This window comes from Cololabis saira, chromosome 18 (assembly GCF_033807715.1).
Source record: "Cololabis saira isolate AMF1-May2022 chromosome 18, fColSai1.1, whole genome shotgun sequence".
NCBI classification, from domain to species: Eukaryota; Metazoa; Chordata; class Actinopteri; order Beloniformes; family Belonidae; genus Cololabis; species Cololabis saira.
In genome coordinates, this window is record NC_084604.1 from 23,326,156 (window position 1) to 23,346,685 (window position 20,530).

Sequence of the window (20,530 nt, forward strand, 5' to 3'; positions counted from 1 at the left end):
TTATGCCGTTATATTTCCCCCTCTCTTTCCATTTGTAATAGATTCTCCTTGAGGTCTTTCTGTCCCTGAAAAGGATGAGGTTGCTGAGCAGAACAAAGAGCCCTGGCTTTGAACAAGTCATGCTCTATTATATGCTTACACTGAGAGACACTCTTACAATCCCAACGTGCTTGCATGTATAAATGGTCATTCAATTGTACACCAACTTGAAGAGAAAGGGAGAAGTATTCATAGATATATATAAATCGGTATCAGTCATGTCAGGAAGACTTAGAAAGCATAAGTGGAAAAACCTGCCCATTTACCCTCTTATTTAAAAAAAAAAAAAAAAAAAAAAAAAAAAAATGAGAGGCTTGGGGAAAAGAAAGATGAAGGATAAACATCTCAGCCCAGCATAGAGCATGGATATTGCTGTTATTAAAGAATCAGAGGAGCGAGAAATATAAGAGAGCACAGGTCTAGACAGACAGAGCTGAAAGTAATGGGCATTGAGTAGCAAATGGATGCTAAATTAGATTGGAAAAAAGATTGTAAATAATTTACATTTTAAAAGGTTAATGGATGTGTAAAAAGTGTAAACACTGTGCTTTTTAACCTTTCTATTTATTTTCACAGCTTCAAACATTCCTGTCATTTCCTTGGCCTGTCTTACACGAGCGTTTGCTTTCTGTCCTGCATATTGATCTGTGTCTGTTTTTTTTTCTACCGAAATGACCATAATTGCATTTATTAATTGCACATTCAATAATCCAGTAAAAGGCCTTTTGTCAGCAGCTGATTAAACTCATCAGTCTCTTCTATTAAATTAATAGTTTATGGATCAAAGAGTGGGAAAGACTTGTGGGCACATTTAATGGCTCTTATCTTTTAGGAACAGTTGGCTCCTTTTGTTGTTGGAGTTCAATCTGAGTTCTTCCAGAAGCTTAACCAAATGTTTGAGTGAATAAAAACAAAGACAAATAGTCACGTCTGTTTACTTTCAAAGTTTGCTTTTCTTCTTTGTGGTCTCAATATATTTAAGTAGTATTTAATTGACCACTTGGGACAGCGTAAGGTCTAAAATATTTACTAAAGAGCACATCTTAATCTTTGTGCCAGTATGATTGATTAGAAACATTTACACTTATATGGACAAAACATACAGAAGCCTGAAATACATTAATATGCATTGATGATCTCATAGAAAAAATTGATCTTTATCAAGCTCACAGTTGCACTGAATCAACTTCAATTCAATATTACTAACTTCACTAATACCCAAAGGGAAATTACATTTAGGTATATTGGTCAGGAAAATATGAATATATTCTGAGTTCGATTAAAACCAACAAGAGGTGAGAAACCGTCAAAATCATAGGTGTCACATCTTCTGAGATCATTATGAATGTATTGGAGAGTTGCATTTGTGCCCTGGCAACCACTATACTGATGACATCAGATGCAGCATTGGCAGGAGACACGAGTGAACTCTCAGCAGACAGTATGGATGGCAACTCAGAGCCAGCAGTTCAACATCTGGGGTGAAAAGATGCTCCTTCTTAGTCATATGTCCTCCACCTGTCATTAACAAGCATTTCAAGCACCAATATTCCACTTCTGTCAGTCTGTCTGAAGTCTTTTGTCCACCTTTGTCATCTGAAATTCATATAGAGATTCTGCAGTGCAGAACAGACTTTTTGGGCTATGCATAAAAACCATTTGATGCTCCCAACATCCCCTCCTCAGTGCTATAAGCTCATCATCCCACATCAGATATCTCACAGCTGTGGTAATTGTGGTGGGGGGGAATGGTCTAAACCTCATCTTTCTATTGTCCATTTTTCTCCTGCTTTCTGTTGCCCTGGATACCCATGATTACAAATGTGTTCGCCAGAATTACCAATAGAAGATCTCCAAGCAGCAAGGGCATCACGGTGGCTTAGTGGTTAGCACTGTTGCCTCACAGCAAGAAGGTCCCCCGGTTTGACTCCCAGGCCTGGCAGGGGCCTTTCTGTGTGGAGTTTGCATGTTCTCCCCGTGCTTGCGTGAGTTCCCTCCGGGTACTCCGGCTTCCTCCCACAGTCCAAAAACATGCATATTAGGTTAATTGGTGATTCTAAATTGCCCATAGGTGTGATTGTGAGTGTGCATGGTTGTGTGTATATATGTGGCCCTGCGATGGACTGGTGACCTGTCCAGGGTGTAACCCCTGCCTCTCACCTGAAATGAGCTGGGATAGGCTCCAGCAGACCCCCGTGACCCTGCAAAGGATAAAGCGGGTATAGAAAATGGATGGATGTAGATCTCCAAGCAGGGCAGCATCCAAACCAACCTTGAAAAATTTTTATTAATCATAGTTTGAATGGGTGGAATCAAAGACCTCATGAGGATACTAGAAAAGATGACAGAGCAGCTGCAGCAAGCTATTTTTGTTGATGTCCATTCATTTTTGTTAGCTTTATTTTCTTTTGCAATTTGATGAAATTAAGAACCGTTTCTTAACCGTATTCAGACCCATGCCATCGATCAAAAACTGAAGAGTATTATTGACTAATGTTCATGTATGGTTACAATCCCTCTATAGCTTAACACATTTCAAACCTGAATTGTAAATATTTTTTTTTAAATCAGTTTTCTTTCTTTTTTTGGGTTAAATACAATGACCCGAATGATGCTGCATTAATGACACACATACAACAGTCATCCCCAGACTAAACAGTTTTAACAGGCCCAGTTTTCGATTTAGAGGCCATAAATGAGCTGTTTTGAGACTCTGGTGTATACATATACAGTTAATTTCACAGCTCGTCCCGCTCCAACTGCAGCAAAACAAACCTTCACAAGCAGTAAGCGGCAGAGCATTTGGGAGTTAAATTGACAAATGCTTCTTTTAGCAGTTAAGAGACCAAGAAACAAAGCTTAAGGAATAGTAAATAAATTAAATTGTATTGATCAGCTTTTTCGTTTTGCCTCAGTCTAAAATGCTGTTTCAGCTGTCCAATCAGAGCACTGTAACATCCATATCCCTATTACATGTTTGAATGTTTTTCAGTAAAACATATAACACTTGATTTTAAACAACTACCATCTGTCATTACTTTTCTCTTGTTTAAGCGTAACTCTGACTGTTGCTTACTCAGGTAACTTCATGCCGAAGCTCCTTTTTACAGTTTCACAAGGTTGTTAAATCTAATTTGAATCAGGACAACAAAAGCTCAAACATGTGCACCAACTGAAAGTACTGAGCTCTATTCTTTTTTATGTGTTAGTCCAAAATAGGAAGCAATCAGCATCTTGTAATTACTTTGGTTGTGACTGAACCGAGCCCCTGTTGTGAAGGCTGCTCATTTGCTGCTCTGGTGTTGAGAATGGTGCATTGTAATGGGATGTTTGCCTGAACTCTGCAAATAGCCGTGTTGAGATGTTATCTTATTGGCGCCACAGCGCAGGGCACACAGTGATAAGACTTTTCCTTGGCCACTGCATCCAAACACCACACACTTACCGACCTGTGCACAAACACTGCCGTGCAGACATAATCTCTAAGCCACAGAAATGCAGCCACTGTCACTCCCACTTACAAGATATCTATTGTACGTATTAGGAGACTGACAAGAATCACCTTTTTCTCAAAGCCTCAAAATTCCAGCCCCTATTTTGACGAGCCATGAAAAAGCACATCAAAAAGAAGAGTGAAGTGGAGTCCTGTTCTGTTTTATCTTCAACTTAGAAAGCTTTGTCTCATCACTCAGAAGCCAACTGGGATTTACTTGAAGTTGTAGTTTCTTCTCTTAACGTGAAAATCTCAGACGTGATATTTACCTGTCGGGCTCCCTGCTAGTGTGTCCCTGTCTAATACTGATACGGTGAGTCTATTCAGGGTTCACTAAAACGATTTATTTGAGTCTTTGGAGTTGTCATCTGTGTAAACTGCAAGGACGGCCAGGATCGCCGAGGGAGAGGATGCATTTGACATTGGGAATTACTTTGCATCATTCAGTTACAACAATCTTTTGTGGCTATATTGTCTGGAGCCGGTTACAAAGATGATGATTAGGGAAACTTTTTCAATAAATAAACCAAACCTTTGTGGTATAATTATTCATATTATTATTATTATAGTGAGAAATATCTACAGTAACTTCATACTTAATCTAGAAAGGAATTTTCATCAGTTCGTGGCATCTTGTCTCAATGTTTGCACCCATGTTGTTTGTTACATACCGTGCATGTTCACAGTAAGCAGGAGTTCCAGGTAGATTTTTCAGGGCTGGATCATTGGCACCTCTTCCAGGAACAGCCCTGGAAAAAGTGTTTCTCAGGAACCTTTACGGGGCGGAAAACATTCCTGTAGTAGGAGAGGTACTAAGGTTGGCTAACAGGAATCTCCTCGGGAGGGGGTCTATGCTAATTGGGATTTCTAAATTACTTTCAGCACTCTCACGTGAACATAAATCATGTGACCACAGCTCATTTGAACCATCTGAACCACAGACATTTTGCTTTGAGAACATTTTATGAAGTTGGAGAGTGCAAGAAAAAACGGTAGATGGACCGGCGAGTAGTCATGTGTTGTTGGCATATTGTGTTGTTGGTGTATTGTGTGGGGGGGGGGGGGGGGTCCTCCTGCTGCTGGCTGTATGCGAACAGCAAAAAATGTGCATTACCACCACCTTGTGGTCAGCTGTGTTATTTGTTCAGTCAATGGTTCTTGTGTGGTACTTGTTTTATACGGTCCATGTTGGCACCACAGAGGCTGAAGGGGCTGAGAAGACGGTCGGCCCTGTTAGAGGTTCCTGTTTGGCGGGTTTACTCTGAATTCTTGCTGGTTGAAACGATCCTAAAATGAACCATATTTTCCACCGTTAGGCATTGTTTCTTTGATAAAAAATGACTTCCATTCTCCAGCTTGTTTTTTCCTCCCTAAAAAGATAGATTGATGCTTTGATTTTATGACCATACTTCCAGATCTTGTTGTGATAGATCATTTTTTACTACCCATACTATTGTTTTCATCGGCATGCTGTGTGTTCTCACCCTGAACTGTCATATATGATTTGCAGGAAAAAAAAATTATTTCATATTGTTGCAAAACTGTTATGACAAACCAATGGGGGAATGTCCTACTTAAGTATTTCAAACAATGGTTTGAAATACTTAAGATGGTTTGATGGTTTGGCAGTTGTTCTCGCATCTTACCTCCCCATTCTTATTTAAAAAGATAAATACATTTCTGCTCACGCTTCTTTTCTTCTTCTTCAGTCACCTCTCATTTAGTTTCTTTTTCTCAAGTTCCCCACTCTAAGCCACCTGACTATTATGTCTCTGGCATGTGAATTAGAAGGAAATCACTGGAACTGAACAAACCATTTATTAGCAGGGATTATATGATTTGTGTTTCGCAGGATTCTCAATTTCAGAGTAACCTTTACATTTGTCTGCCAGGGCTGGTTGAAATTGTCATTAGCCGCTGTAAACGTAACTTTAAGTGGAATTTACCCGCATAAAACATAAAGTTGTTGGGATTGTTACTGTCATCAGCCCCTCAGAAATTGGTTACATCTCGGACAAGTCATCTATCGTCTCGGTTAATCAACTTGCTTCACTTTGTCCTAAGCTACATCGCCATTGCAAAGCAATCACACACTCGAATAAGCAGTGACACTCTGTGGGGTCATGCGTATACTTCAAGTATATTAAAACAGGAGTAATTATACTTTTACATGCCATACTCGCTCAGTCTATTCAATTTTATTACCTACTGTTTGACATGAAGTACCTGACTACTTGACATGAGTTTAAAAGAGTTTCTCAAATTGGTTTTGGAACTTTAACTATCTGCTGAGTATTGTATGCATATGAATGCATTTTTTTTGCTAACTTGATAACTTGTCTGTCAGATTGTCATCTGCTTTGTAAGGGGGATGAGCAACATATGAAGCATTAATAACAGATTCTGTTGTGATAACTCCTTCAGGTTGCAGCAGCAGGGCGATCACTATATTCTGAGCTCTGCTGAGCTAATATTGCACAGCATTCAAGGACATGCCTGGGATGACCCTGTGCACTTTACTTCAGTCGCTGCTCAGTTCTCAGCTGTGTCACTGCAGCTGACAACCATAATGTTGCTGCTTTCTTTCTCCTTCTCCTTCACATCTTTCTTTTCCTCATTATTGGCAAGGACTGGGCAGGGGAAAGGTTCAGCTTGCAGCAACAGCCTATTTATCAGTTAGGAGTGTTGTTTATGTGGTCCATTAGCTGTAAATATACATCTGCTCCTTTTCCTCTGTTTTATACATTGAGTATGAGCCAACTATAACACTGTTTTTTTTTTTAAGAAAAAAAAGGGCCTGACGAGGTTTATAAATTTGTGGTGGAACTTTAATCTGGATGCAGCTAGCCTGTTTATTATGCACCAAGTTCATTTTGAGTTCTCAGGCACAGAGAAAAATCTGGATGTAACAGTCAAATATGCACATTAATTTTATTTTTCTAAAAATTCTGGAATAAAAAAACAATCAAAAAAAAGAATCTTTGCAAAAGTGACCCTTCTGACTTATCCCTTTTTGTTTCCCCTGCAGGCTCTATGTTCTGAGCTGAAAGAACGTGAACACTTGGTGATGAGCACTTTGGACCAAGCCAGGATGTTTCTCGCTGACCAACCCATCGAAGGACCTGGAGAACCACGCAAGAACCTGCAGCCAAAGACAGGTGTGTCCCATTTTCTTTTTTAAACACTGCACATGCTGTGACGTGACATAAAACATGAAGTTGTTGAAATCTCAGTAGGGCCTAGTTGTTTGTATATTCCCAGTCCCCCATGAGTGCCTTGGATTTTTCCAGTTGAAAATAGCTGCTCCTCTTTTCTTTTCTATGGATATCTTTGCCTCTTATCTGAAAGGCTGCGTCAGTTCTGACTATTTGACTGTCTGTCAATAATTTATAACCGAGTAATTATCTTGAATAAGGGTGATAATATATTTAACAATTTAAGAGATATCCATCTGCTCTCTACTTAAAGTTTTACTAGGATTATAACCAACTGGCAATCTAATCTTATGTTTGTATAATGATTCTCATAATATCTTTCCTTTCATCACTTGTTTAGTCTTTTGTTTAAATCTTACATTAAAGAGTCTATAGGGAGCTGATATTGCACACTAAACACAACAATGTTGTGTGAGCACTGACGGTCTGTGGAATTATAAAATGCAACTCTATGAAATATCACATACCAAGAAGAATGTCAAGCACCAAATAAATGTCCTAATCACATCTATGAGTCTCATGTTTCTAGTATACAGTATATCATATGTTGTATATTATTAATAAGATGACTATCTTTGACATTAATTCCTTTGTTTCAGCTTATTTTGATGCATTCTGCACATTTTTTGGTCTGCAAACTTCATGCAGCGGTTGTGTTGACACAAATCAACGACAGCATGTGGGTCTGGAGACAAAAAATACACAGTTATGAGTTCAAGTTATCGTCCATTCCCATTTATTTATGTCATGGATGCCTTTGGTACACGTACGTGCAAGCATACAAGCTTCATAAGCAAAAAGTTTACTTTCTCATGAAATTCAGCATTGCAGCACCTTCCCACAAGGTTCTCGATCAGTGTCCCGCAGTGGCAGCTGCACATGGATTTTAGGTTTGACGGCAGTCACTGATGGCAGCAGAAGAAGCTTAATGGATGAGTTACATCAAAACTGCAGGGAATGTTTTTTTTGAAAAGAGATTAAAAGACTACACTGGAGGCACGTTGCACAAGATGTTTTTACTCTTCCACATACTGTGTTTGGCAAGAGTTAGTACATAGAATCCAGATCAGCAGCATTGATGTTGTTTGTTAAAATAGTATATTATGAATAACGATTGACAGACCGGTTCCTTTAATCAACTATTTCATAATGTATCAGTGCTTTTCCAACATGTTCCATTAATTATTTTACAGATTATTTTATATCTTGGACACTGGTCTTAACGTCACAGACAATCATCCACTAATGTCTGGATTTACTCAGCAACATTTTGCATTCAGTACTTGCGGTTGTCCAAATAGATTCATGTCAACATTTCCTGAAAGCTTCAGAAAAAGGTTGGTTTTTCGGTTAAGCAGCCTTGCTACTCCATGAAACCCTGAGTTATTGATAAAAAAAAATACATAAAAGGGCATTTGAGGATTAAACTTGTATCTAGTCATTGAGCATTCTCTGTCTGTCTGACGGGATGCGATGGGGAAGTCTTGGATTAGTCAGCGCATTTTCTCTTCCCCTTCAAAAACCTACAGTGTTAATAATTAAACTGACCTGAGGGGGCTGTGTCGGGGAGTCGTGAGACTTCAGAGCACAGACCAGTGGGCTTGTTGTCTGTGATCTTTGATGTGGATATCAAAGCATGTCATTGGATAAATAGTTGAAAAATGTGAGTTAAGATCTAAAGTTTTTTGCATCCTCTGTAATCAGTAGAGACAGAATCTCTTTGGGTAACTGTGTGTGATAAAACCTTAATAGCTTTAATTGTATTGCATTCTCTAGCGGTATCTTTGTTTTGTCAGGAAAACTAATTGAACTCATTGCTTGGAGACTACAGTCTACAAAAAGCCAAATGCCATCATGCTGTGCAACAGCGTGGGTTTCCACCCGCGGTATAAGTGTGTCTATGCAGGGAGGCAGCTGAGAAAAAAAGAGATTACTGAAGTGCAACAGGTGAAGATGGTTTTTCAGTCACTACCCAGGAGATCAGACCTTAGAACTCATAAAAGCTGTTCATCTTTCTCTGCTGTTAAATGGGCATTTGGGGAGCACTTATCTATTCTGCCTGCTCTTTACCCTGCGATAGCATCTGCCGATCTATTGTAATTATCCTATCTACTCACCTTTCCTGCCTCGTCTCCTGCACCCTTTTTAGTTTTCGTTTCTCTTGTCAGCTTTACTTCCCATTGTATCCTCACTGTAATATTTTATCCTTTTTTTTTAACCCTTTTCAAATACTTTTCTGTGCTTCAATTCTCCCATGAGGAGTTTTTCTGAAGTTCCAAACTTCATGACATACAGTATAAATAGTTTATACATAGTAGATGCCAACAATGAATTTATGGACTAGCAGTTTTATTTCCTGGCTTTCCCATTTAGCTGCCATCATCTTGTTAATTATTATTATTAGACTTTACACTTGATGCTTAGGACCTGTGGAGCCACAAGGGATCGCCAAGGAATTTATCTGGGAATGATGTGGTGATTCACATTTGTAAAACTACAAATTCAATAAATTATATCATTATTCTGATATGGTTCTTGAAAAGGGCCACTGTCATATCCGTGGAGAGGACGGGTAATAAAGCTTACGTGAGAGAGTAATAAGGTATATAAAGGCGTTCAAGTTAAACACCTACTGTATTTTTCCATCTTCCTCCAGATCCCTCCCCAGAGGAAAAGGCTCGCGTCTTGGCCCGGGCAATCCGCAAGCAGACTGGTGACGTGAAGGAGCGGTGGGAGCGCCTGAAGGGTCATGTCGGTGGGTGGCAGAGTCAGGTGGAACGAGCCTTGGAGCGACTCCAGGACCTTCAGAGCTCCATGGACCAGCTTGACCTGCGACTGACCTGTGCAGAAGAGACGAAAGCTTCCTGGCAGCCTGTGGGCGATCTTCTGATCGACTCTCTGCAGGACCACATTGAAAAGACAGTAGTAAGTTGAATATGTCAGTGTCGGGGCTTGAGTAATAGGGTGATATGATCAGTTGAGCTTATAACATGTTTTTCTCTCCTCCTATCTGTTCTCTTTTTCCATTTACTTTCGTGGAAAAAAAAGTTGCTCCATTTTATGATTCTCTTAATTTGCAAATGCCACTCATCATTTATGAAGATAACATTTCTCAGGGATGCCTGGCCATAAAGCAACATATTCAGTAAACAAGAATAAAATGGCAGACCGAATAGTCTTTACCAAAATAAAGCACAACAAAACTGTAATCTACAAAAAGTTTAAAAAACCCAAAGATAAACCTTTATAATTGTAAAGCAACTATCATTTTTATATTTATTTTATTTTATTTATCAATAAACTCTCTGCGCAGGCCTTCAGAGACGAGATCGCCCCTCTACGTCAGGATGTTCGGCTTGTCAACGAGCTTTCTGCAGAGCTCACGCCGTTGGACATCCAGCTGTCATCCACCGCCTCCAGACAACTCGACGAGCTCAACATGAGATGGAAAATCCTCCAGGTAGTTTAATTCCCCATGCCTCATAAACACCTTTCAGCATTTTACCCATTATTTCGATTGCCTTTCCTCCTGTCTGTCATACTTTTGCTGTTGCATGTGTTGTCACTGTTGTCCTACGTATGTGCTTATTTTATTAAAGCACAATTCTGCATTAACACTAATACACATCAGCCACATCCTTGGCTTTACCAGCTTGATAGTCTGGTCTGATCCACTGAGAGACTTGGAGCGTGCATCATTGCTGGGGGGAAATAACATCCCTTTGCAAGTCATCACAGGAGAAGAGGAGAGCAGTGAAGAGGAGAAAATGATTGTGAATTAGGGGTGAAATCCTTTCCATTTCCATTGTATGAACATGGGACCATAACGTGAATTTTCCTTCACAGACTTCGTCAAACTTAAAGCTAGACTTTTAATCATATGTACTGTTCATTCCTCTCTGGCCAAGAAACAAGAAACAAGAATAATGTATTTTTGTTCAAATCAGTTTGGCTGTATCGAGTCTACAGCCAAAGGCAGTAATCGAAGAATCACACAATAGTGTTGAAGTCACTTTGAGGGAGACCAATGAGCTGTGTTTTCAAAAACGCTGTTGATACACATCAGATATATCAGTTCAGATAAATTAATCAAACATATAGGCAGAAAGTAAAGGCTTGTGGGCAGCAAAACCTGTGAAAAGAAATTATCTGCTGAGGGAAAAGAAAGAAACCATTAGTTGTCCTTTTTCGACACTACCGCACAGCAACACTGGGCAGCCGGAGTAATTTGTAGCCTTATGATATTTTCCATTTGCTGTACACACACCCAATAACGGTCTTTTTGCCAAGAGTGCGACTATAACTTCAAGTCTGAGGAGCGAGAGGAGGCACAGTTTGATTGGAGTGCTGATTTTTGTCCCTTCCTTCCTTTTGTTTCTGTCTGAAAAAACACAGCAGCTTTGCTAATAAGCCAAGTCTGACTGTGCAGTTTGATGATTTATGTTTCATATGCAGACAGTTACCATCTGTCTTGCCGTTGGACAGTTGACATAAAAGTCATTATTGGCTAAAATGGTACTAAACTGCTGGCCTTTCTGTGGCTATTACCAGGATCCTTGTGTGTACTTCTGTGATCTGGCTGTCCTTACCTCCCAGGTGCTTGTGTGTCTATGCACGTCTCAATATCACTTGCTGCCAATACTCTTCTGCTGTTTTAAAAGATGAAGACCACACTGATAACAATGATAAAGTAAAATGGTTATTATGAGTAAAAGAAATCTGCAGGGATTCTGTAAATTGTATTTGGGATATAATGTGACTCAGATGAAGCAGCTGCACCCGTCTTCATCTCTCCTTGTTACTTCTGCATTACTCGAAACACCTCAACACTTGAGAATGGCCACCATATTGATTGATTTGTGTTTTAAATATATCAGAAATTATACAGCTGTCTGCCAGTTCCACAATATTTGACATGATTCATGTTTTTCGGCCTTATCAGTCAGGAAGAAATTGGAACATTTCTCAGGGAGCAGTAATGCTTTTACTAACTGCATGCTGTTCAAATACTAAAAGAGCCGAGCTGCAGCTGAACTGCTGCCTGCTGGCGGACATTTCATTAGTTTTGAGAGATTATTCAGTTATTAACAGCAAATTACATAAAATTTCAAATTTAATGCTTTTTTGAGTGTGTCAAAACAAAAAACTGCCACAGAAAACTGAGAAAAAATATTTCCCCGCATTGATATTAATAGGCTTCCTTGTTTAACTGCGAATGTCTCATCTGCTGTTGAGTAAGTACTGTCTAGCCCTTGGTTATTGGTTTTAGGCGTTTAGTTTTCTTTGTAGAATGTGGACGTTGTTGCACACTATCAATACTCTTCCTCACTGCTCTTCCACTCATGTCTGTCTGTACCTTTCCTTGATGATGCAACGGTCCGAGTAGATTTATGCTGTTGCTGCCCTAATATTTCAATTTCAAAGCAGACCAGTTGTTAAGTCTCATTTTTTATGATTAGAAATGTGCAGACAAGTGACCTGGACCACACAATACTTAGGAGAGCCCATAAGGCTTGACAGCTCTCTTGAGAATTGAGCAATGCTCAGCTTGGTATAAAATCTTGTTTGTTTTCTGCTGTCAGTCTGGGAGGCAGAGCGTGTCTAATCAGCACTTTCATTCATTTCATCACTTTGTCAAGCCAGAGCTTTTTTTTTTTTCTAATTCCAAAGATATTTAATATTTCTCGAGTGCATATTACTTGTAAATTATATTTGGTATACTTTGTATAGTTATACATCTCTATTTGAGAACTGTCTCGGGGTTTTACAGAAAATCCACTTCTAATGCTATTGCGGTGAAATTGAAGTCATTCCAACCATGACGGCAAGTCCAGCCACTGTGAAGCTCTGTCTCTGTAATCACTGCTTTCCAGCTCACTGTTTTCTCTCTTGTGTGTGGTCATGTCACAGGTGGCAGTGGAGGACAGACTCAAACTACTTCAGGAAGCGCACAGAGACTTTGGCCCCTCCTCCCAACATTTTCTCTCCAGTGAGTATGATTTTCTTCTCACAGGGCAAATGAAATGGTGGATGCCCTGGGTTGTTTTCACCCAGGTATACAGTTTTATATCGGGCTCAACCTGCTTTTCAGTCGTGCGCTTTGTGGATATATGCACACTTATTTACAGTGTGTGTAGACAAGGCACTTTTTCTCTTGCGTGAAGTTTAATTAAAACTTCAGTTACCCCTTCGCCTTGCTCCCTCCTCCCAGTGGTCATTAGCAGCTTTGGAGACGAAGCTAGAGATAAGACACATTTAGTAACATTAAACAAAGCAGCTAGTCTCTTCCTTCATGTCTCTCCTCGTTTTTTCCCTCTTTTCTTGTAATCACATAGCCATCAGTGTTTCGTGCCATACCTGATTTACTTTTCTGGCTGTCAGGCACGGAGACAGAATTGATGATATGTGTCTCAGGGCAGGTGCTCCGACAACCTGCTGCGTCACCGATGGAAATGAATTCATTAAACAAGAGCGTCTGAGACCTCAGCAGTTCAACAAAACAAAATACAACTCTTCTTTCATCTTCCCAGCACTATGACACTATCTCCTCTATCACACGCTCTCCCTCATTACACTAGTAGCTTAATATTCCCAGAGGGATCAATAAAATACTCGCTTCTTATCTTGCCCTATCCATCTCGTATATCCCACTATCTCATTTAATCGCTTTCTCTTACTGTCTTTTCATCTCTCTATCGGAGTCTAGAGCTGTGTCACGGAGGAGGGAAAGTGGGTGGGTGATTAATCAAGCAACATTTCTGCTGCTTATTGCTCTGAAGGTCTTAGTATTTAGCTGGTTTTAACACACGCCTTAGCTCTCCCTACCGAAAGTCTCCCTGCCCTGTCTGTGTACATCATTTTCTTTTTAAACATGTCTAAAAAGTTTTTACTGTTGTCTTAGCTCCCACGCTCTTATGGGTCCATCCTCCCTCTTTTCTTTCAACACACACAGAAAAAACTAAACAATATTCAATCTTATTTTCCAGCTCATACTCATCCAGTCTGACTACGCTATTACGGCAGTATTTTATATAGGAATAATTTCAAGTCGAGCTTCCAGCAATAAAAGGATTACTATGGTGCATGCAGTGTTTATTAAGATGGTGTTTGAATTTTATCTGCTTCTCCCCTTTTTAATCTCTCCCTTCTCTTTATCTTTGTCCCGGCCTGTCTGCAGCGTCTGTGCAGCTTCCGTGGCAACGTGCAGTGTCTCAGAATAAGGTTCCCTATTACATCAAGTAAGTAATGAGAAAATCTTGCAATAGCCCTGATTGTGCATGTCCAAATTGCATGTTTGTGTCTGTAAGTGTGCGTTTCTGAGTACTGTGTAGTAATAGAAGAAGGCAACGCAGATCAAGTATTATTATTTATTTGTTTTAGAATTATCTCCACTTTACATTTTGATGTCTTAATTGATTTCACTTACAACAGTGCAACACAAAGATGGTGATCCCTGGTTACAGAATGCCTGGCCATGAGCTTTGTGTTTGTTGTACTTGGATTGATTTTCAGCAACTTTTGTGAAGTAAAGTTTAAATATATATTATATCTATTATTGTTTAGTTCCTGGACCACCTGTTGAGAACCCTCTTCTTCTACTGCAACAAGTGCCATATGCCTCTAGATTGTGCAGGATTGTTGCTTGCATGTCTAATATGTTATAAGATATTAAATTGTAATATAATTCAAGTAAGTGTGGAAATCTGGCCATTAAAAAATCTCTTTGATTGATTTTACTTTTAAATGGTATCCTCGGTTTTCTCATATTTGATGACACCATCCTCCTTTTGGATTTGGCCGGTAGGGTGCAGGAGGAGTAGAATTATGATTTTCTTTTGCATTTTAAACATGTTCAATATTCACGCTGTCTGCTGGGAAATTGAAGGCTTAAATTTTCCTACATTAGAGCTTGAGCTTCTAGTGACCTCTTACATCACCCTTGAATTATCTGGTACTTCTTGTTGTGCACTTAATGTGCATGATGCATGCATAATTTATTTTCTCTCCAATTAGGGACTTCTTTTTTGCCGATTTGCTCTTTTGTGTAACTCAACTTTCAGTCGGTTTCACCTGCACATTCTTCATTCAGCCGAACATGAGTGACTCTTGTTGAATATAAAATGCATGGCTAAATCCCTGGACATCTTCCCTCATTCTTCTTTTAGTGACTATAATGATTTCAGTTTGATGTCTTGCTTCCCATTAAAATTTTCGCTAAGTCAGACCGAAAATTAGTTCTATGTTTAAACAGGGAGAAAGAAGATCTTTCAGTAGCAGCTTCCCTGCTGATAAGGAAATGTCAGCTTTTACATTTTGAAAGTCCTCATTATCCAGAAAACATGCAACTGTACAAGAAAAAATTGCTGCCCAACCAAACCCAAACTCATCTATCTTTGAGTGTGCGGGGCTGACGGATATATAAAACAAAACTGGATAGTCAGATATTTCAGACATTTATTTTTAGTGTTATCAAATTTCATCTTGTAGAGACTTTTTTTGATGGTGGACATAGTAGATGTAACATTCATCTTATTAACAACAAGAAAAGATCAAGTGAACTAATAATACTTCTTCCTAGAAACCTTCTCTCAACATTGAGAAAGTCTTTTATGTTCCTTTTTAAAAAAAGGCATCTGTCCAATCACCAAATCAAAGATGGTATTTAGGTATGGTGCTTTTGCCTGCAGTGTGGCACTTGAGGTGATAGAAGATTAAAGCCAGACAGCCAATGACTCACAGGGCTGCCGTATACCTCGAGAGTGGGCAACAGCCTGTGATCACAGTCACTGAACCTGCACCTGCTCTTTCTCTGTGACACACCCACACGCACGAAATGCATGTGCACAGAGCCATTTAAACAAAACACTTGGTACGAATATGTTTTGTTTATCATAAATGACCTCATTCTGGCGGAAAAAAAAAATTATTGCACACACGCTAAAATATTCAAATAAACTCCCTGTGTAACCAAGCTCCAACTTTCCAACCAGACACACCTAGACACACTGATAGTATTCATTTTATGATCTGTAGATGTTTCTGTCTGCTGAAACCAGTTTTTCTACCCAAGATGACTGAAATATCAACCAACATGGCCTCTTACAAACAGAAAGGGTGAAAACAAAGTCTTTGTAACTTAGAGCTCACTTTCTATTTATCCATTGATCAATCAAAAAAACGTGAATAGTCTCGCTCTCCTTCACACACAAATACAGTATAATGTATATGCAATCTTGTGCTATCTCTTGAAAAAAAGAGGGAAAAAAACGACTTGATTTGCTGTCTTAACTGAGCTCTGAATCCATCTCCAGGACTCATCCTGGGTCACTCTCCGTGCCTGGCATCTTGCAGCACTGCATCAGTCTGTGACACATTCATTTCCTCAAACAGCTCCTCGTCTCCTTGTGCATTTATTCCTATGGCCCGGATATTTTTTTCAAATGAAAAAAAAAACGTCCCTAGATTAAAATTGCACCTTGTCTGCCCCCTGTAGTGAAGAGTTCAGATGAAATATTAGGATGGAAATCAAATCTCTTCCAATATGCTTTTTGAGTAGTGCCTCATACTGGCAACCTCATATGGTGGCCCATTTCAGCGTCTGTGACATGTTTTAGGGGAGTAAAGTGCAATGTACTCCCTTGAATGTATTGCAATAGGGATCTAGAACTCTCTGAACTATAATTCAATGTAATAGAAAAGGATGGAGTCTGTTAAAAGAGGCAGAGGTGAAATGATGCCAACCAAAGAAAGCCAGGAGGCACCGGGAGGTGAATCCAGACACATATCGCCCGTCACAGACACTGTTTGGTTTTTTTCTTTTTTTTATCCCCCAGCCTGGCAGGCTGCTGTCAGTGAAATAAAGATCCTGAAATGTTCTTCTTGCCTACTCCAATGTATCACTAATTTTATTTCCTTGGCTACCCAACCACATTAGTCCTGGAGATGGAGCCTTCCTACTCATGATTATTCATGGTGCTTTCTGAGTGTGTGACACTGACAAACGCCCACCAGCAACAGAGATGTTTTACCAGTCTGCAGGCACTGGTGTTTAGATTGATGTTCTTATCTTTGACCTTGCAGGGACTGTAAGTGCTTCCTAGAAGACTTGTTTTCCCCCATTTTGATGTTCTGTTATTTTTTTTCTCATTTAAAAAGAAAAAATACAAGTTCTTTCCATTCTAGAATTTTACTTAACACGACATAAAAATCATCTGGTTCTAACCAGGTTTTAGAAGTATGTAAACGCATCTCAGAAGAAGAATAAGATAAATAAAATGAATAAATAATAGATAAATAAATAACATAACACACATAAACGTAAACATAAACTACTCCTTTCAGAGTAAAACTTTAAAGTTTAAAGGTTTGCATGGAAACACCCTTTATATATTAAGTCTCTTATTTAAGTCTCTTAAAACATGTTAAAGGTCTTTAGGCTCGAATGATTTGATGCGAGGCCCCTGACTGGCCCTATCACAAACCTGTTAATTTCATCTTGAGTCAGGTACTGTATGCCATCTATCTACTTAGCCTTCATTACAGAAATGCCTCTTCTGTGTACTACCTGGATTAAAGGACTAAGTTAAAAACTAAAAAATGGTTATTGCTGGATTGCTTGCGCACATACAAGAGCAACACAGTGTGTTATAGTAACCATGTTTGAATTTGTGAGGAGTCAAAATATCACTGAGGAGGTTGGCGGGCTGCACGCTCTCTTGAGAGAAGCCAAGTTACTGGATCAAGAGGGAGTTTGCTGTATTAATTTTCTGCAGAATTAAAGTATAAAGTGAAGGATCACCATCAGTGTCTAATTTTTCACACAGTAGTTTTACACATTTTCACACGAGACCGCTGAGATTAACAATGCTCTGCTGCCACAGTACTGTGTGTACTGTATCGTTTGACTCACTTTTCTGCCATGAGCAACTCAAAGTGCAGACAGCTCAGATGCATTGTTGTCAGAATATGTCTGCCACATCAAAACCTAACTTGTAAAATGTAATGATGATGGAAACTTTCCACACAGCAGGAAGATAATAGAAAAATGTTGTGTGCAGTTTGCGTTTGATCTCACATCCAAGCAGTTTGGTTAAAATAAACTCTACTAGTAATTTTCATCTGAGTTGGTCTGAGATCTCGCAATTATTCTGTAGCTTCAGCTTTTCTTTTTAAGTCTGCTTTCCTGGTCAGAGTGAAACTTCATAAAATGATTGGTCAAAAGGTACATTTTTTTATTTTTTTTATCTTTTTAGAAAATTATGTGCCTGTGACTCAAATTAAATACAATTATGGTTTCACCTGAGAGCTTCACCGGTATGGAGGCTAAGGACCGTGACCCACTGAAAACCAGGTCCATAACCCACTTTTGGTTTCCCATGGTTTTTTTTTTTATTTGTTTGTTCATTTCCATAGAAATGATAAATGAGTTCTCAATTTTTGTCAAATTAATCTTCACAGTTGAAAACCTTAAAGTACTGAAAATAAATATGATATCTGTGAGGTAATTATCAGCAGAGATTACTTGATCGATATCTTGTTGTGTTGCTGTTTGTCAGTATTGAGTTAAATGTGCCTACAGAATGTTTTATTCAAAAGCGTTAAATTACAGTTGAGCTTGGTGGCTTAAGTTTTTGAATATCATCCTTGGAGGTGATGAACCCAATTACTTGTTTTAATGTCAGTAAAGACTCAACAATATTGACCCTTTAATGTCTCATACATGAAATAAAACACAGAAAAATCCCTTTTTCATCTTGATTTTTTGATCTGTTAATTAGGTATTAAATTGAAAACACGAAGTAAACAGATTCTGAATAGTTGTTTGTATCATTATGAACACATTGGGTAATTTTATTCATGTATTCCTTATTTTATACAACTTTTTTTTTTAATTATGGAGGTGGTTCAGAGTTCTCAGAAATTAGTTTAGCAATTATGATACGTCAGGCATTGTAGGGTTAAAAAGCCCGTTTTCACCTCGTAGCTCAGCATGATAAAGCACAGTGCAGCACAGAGGAAAATGTTTTCTGTTTTCATCAAAAGATCTGAACCATGCCAAAATAAATTTAACATTCCACACTATTGTTTTTTTGTATTACGAATTCTTCCGTTGGGCCCTGCAAACCTGTAAAACCCTTCAGGTGGTTGTTGGTCGGTCAACAAAGGATCGTCTCCCCTATGTAACATGGTTTTTTCCATATTTCCATATTCTTCTTACCGTTCCATGTGTGGAAATCTGGGCCTTTTTGTGGAGTGAGTGTGTGTTTTGATATGAATAACTGTCTGAACTACATCAGGTTAGTGTTTTCCGATCTAACCAAAAGATCGTTCCTGACATCAGACGGTGACCGATGTTTAATTCACGTTTCCTTTAATATATAAAAAACAAACAAACAACCTTTTCTTAGATGAGCTTTTCCCTCTAAATTTACAAGTGAACCCAAACCACACTAACAACATTTAACATGGATTATTAAGCAACAGCACTATCAAATCAATTGGATGGTCGTGATTAGTAAACAAATTAATGTCTTTAGTGATCCTTTTCCATATTGCGCAGTACTTCTTTTGAGATGATGTAATTTTTAATCTGAACCTGTGAGCTTTCAGGTTTCCAGCTGTGATTTTGTTTGGGAAAAGCCAATGTGAATACGAATCGTATTAGTGAGAACGAAACCTTGGATTTCAAAAAGCCACATTCTGTCCTGAGGCTCACGAGAAGTTGTTGCTGTCTAAGAGCCTTTCAGGTTCTGCTAGAATACCTGATTCTGTCCCTTTGCTTTTTAATTGAATCCTTTTTAATTTCCTGCTTGTGTCAATGTTTCCTTTTATCTTTAAAGTAGCAGCTTTGTAGGAAATGTAAGTTTGCTTTTTCCCCCCATAGATATGGAAAATAAATGCTTAGGCTATACGGTAAAAAGGGTAGACATTTAGGGAAAGCATTAAAGGCCATTGGCAGTATAGCTTTTTGGCATTTATGGGCAGTGAAAGTAGCGGCCTAATATTTTTTGCTGATGGAAGTAGATCCTGCCCAGTGTTGTCTCTTCCCACTCTATTTATATGCATAAACATTATTATGTGGTGGAGATATTCTGTCCCACCAATGAGGTAGTACCTTCTGTTTGAGGGGTAAAAATGATCAATAGGGACTGCTTTTGGCCATTCTGGCTGTGTTCTTCCTTCGGGTTCTTGTGTTTGTGTGCCAACAAATCCCCAGTCCTCCTCCTTTGACAATTCAGGAAAGCTCTTTGTAGGTCTTCAATGTGGGAAGGTCTAAGCATTAGAACTGCTTGCTCAGTTGTGAAAGAGGTTATCAGTTTGTGCAGCTGTTGAATAGTGAACAACATCCATGTTTGAGGAGAGCATGTGCAATACACAGCCGCAGTTCGACTTTACTTCCTGCCGTCTGTTAGCGAGTCATCGTACAATCCACAGGGGAACCTCTGCATTTCAAAAGGCACCTTCCAGAAAGCTTCTCAAAACTCTCCACACAGATCTGAGGGGTGGCCCTGACAGCCAGGTGCCTGCTTGAAATGCATACGTGCACACAAAAAACATGCAAAGCAACATCACAGCCCATATAAGTCATATAAATACTGTGAGAGTCAGTTGTAGCTCCAGGAAAGTCAGGTGCTTTGCTGTCCTGTGCTTTTGAAGGCAGCCGTGTTTAAGAGTGCATCTTATTTTATTTTGTTTTGTTTTGTTTACTTTTTTAAGTCCCATGGCATTTGAAAAGAAACTTTGATGAGTAGGATTCACAATACATGAATTTGTGTGTTTTGTG

General features: G+C 39.0%; 1 protein-coding gene across 3 annotated transcripts in view; it reads left to right on the forward strand.

Annotated features, from left to right (window-relative positions):
• utrn (utrophin) overlaps positions 1–20,530 on the forward strand; it is a 191,240-nt gene that overhangs the window by 116,539 nt on the left and 54,171 nt on the right. For all 3 annotated transcript variants that reach the window (XM_061747080.1, XM_061747081.1, XM_061747082.1), the window contains 5 exons: positions 6,561–6,690; positions 9,404–9,672; positions 10,061–10,207; positions 12,658–12,736; positions 13,925–13,985. In XM_061747080.1, coding sequence (XP_061603064.1) covers positions 6,561–6,690; positions 9,404–9,672; positions 10,061–10,207; positions 12,658–12,736; positions 13,925–13,985 — 686 coding nt within the window. The remainder of the gene's footprint in view (positions 1–6,560; positions 6,691–9,403; positions 9,673–10,060; positions 10,208–12,657; positions 12,737–13,924; positions 13,986–20,530) is intronic.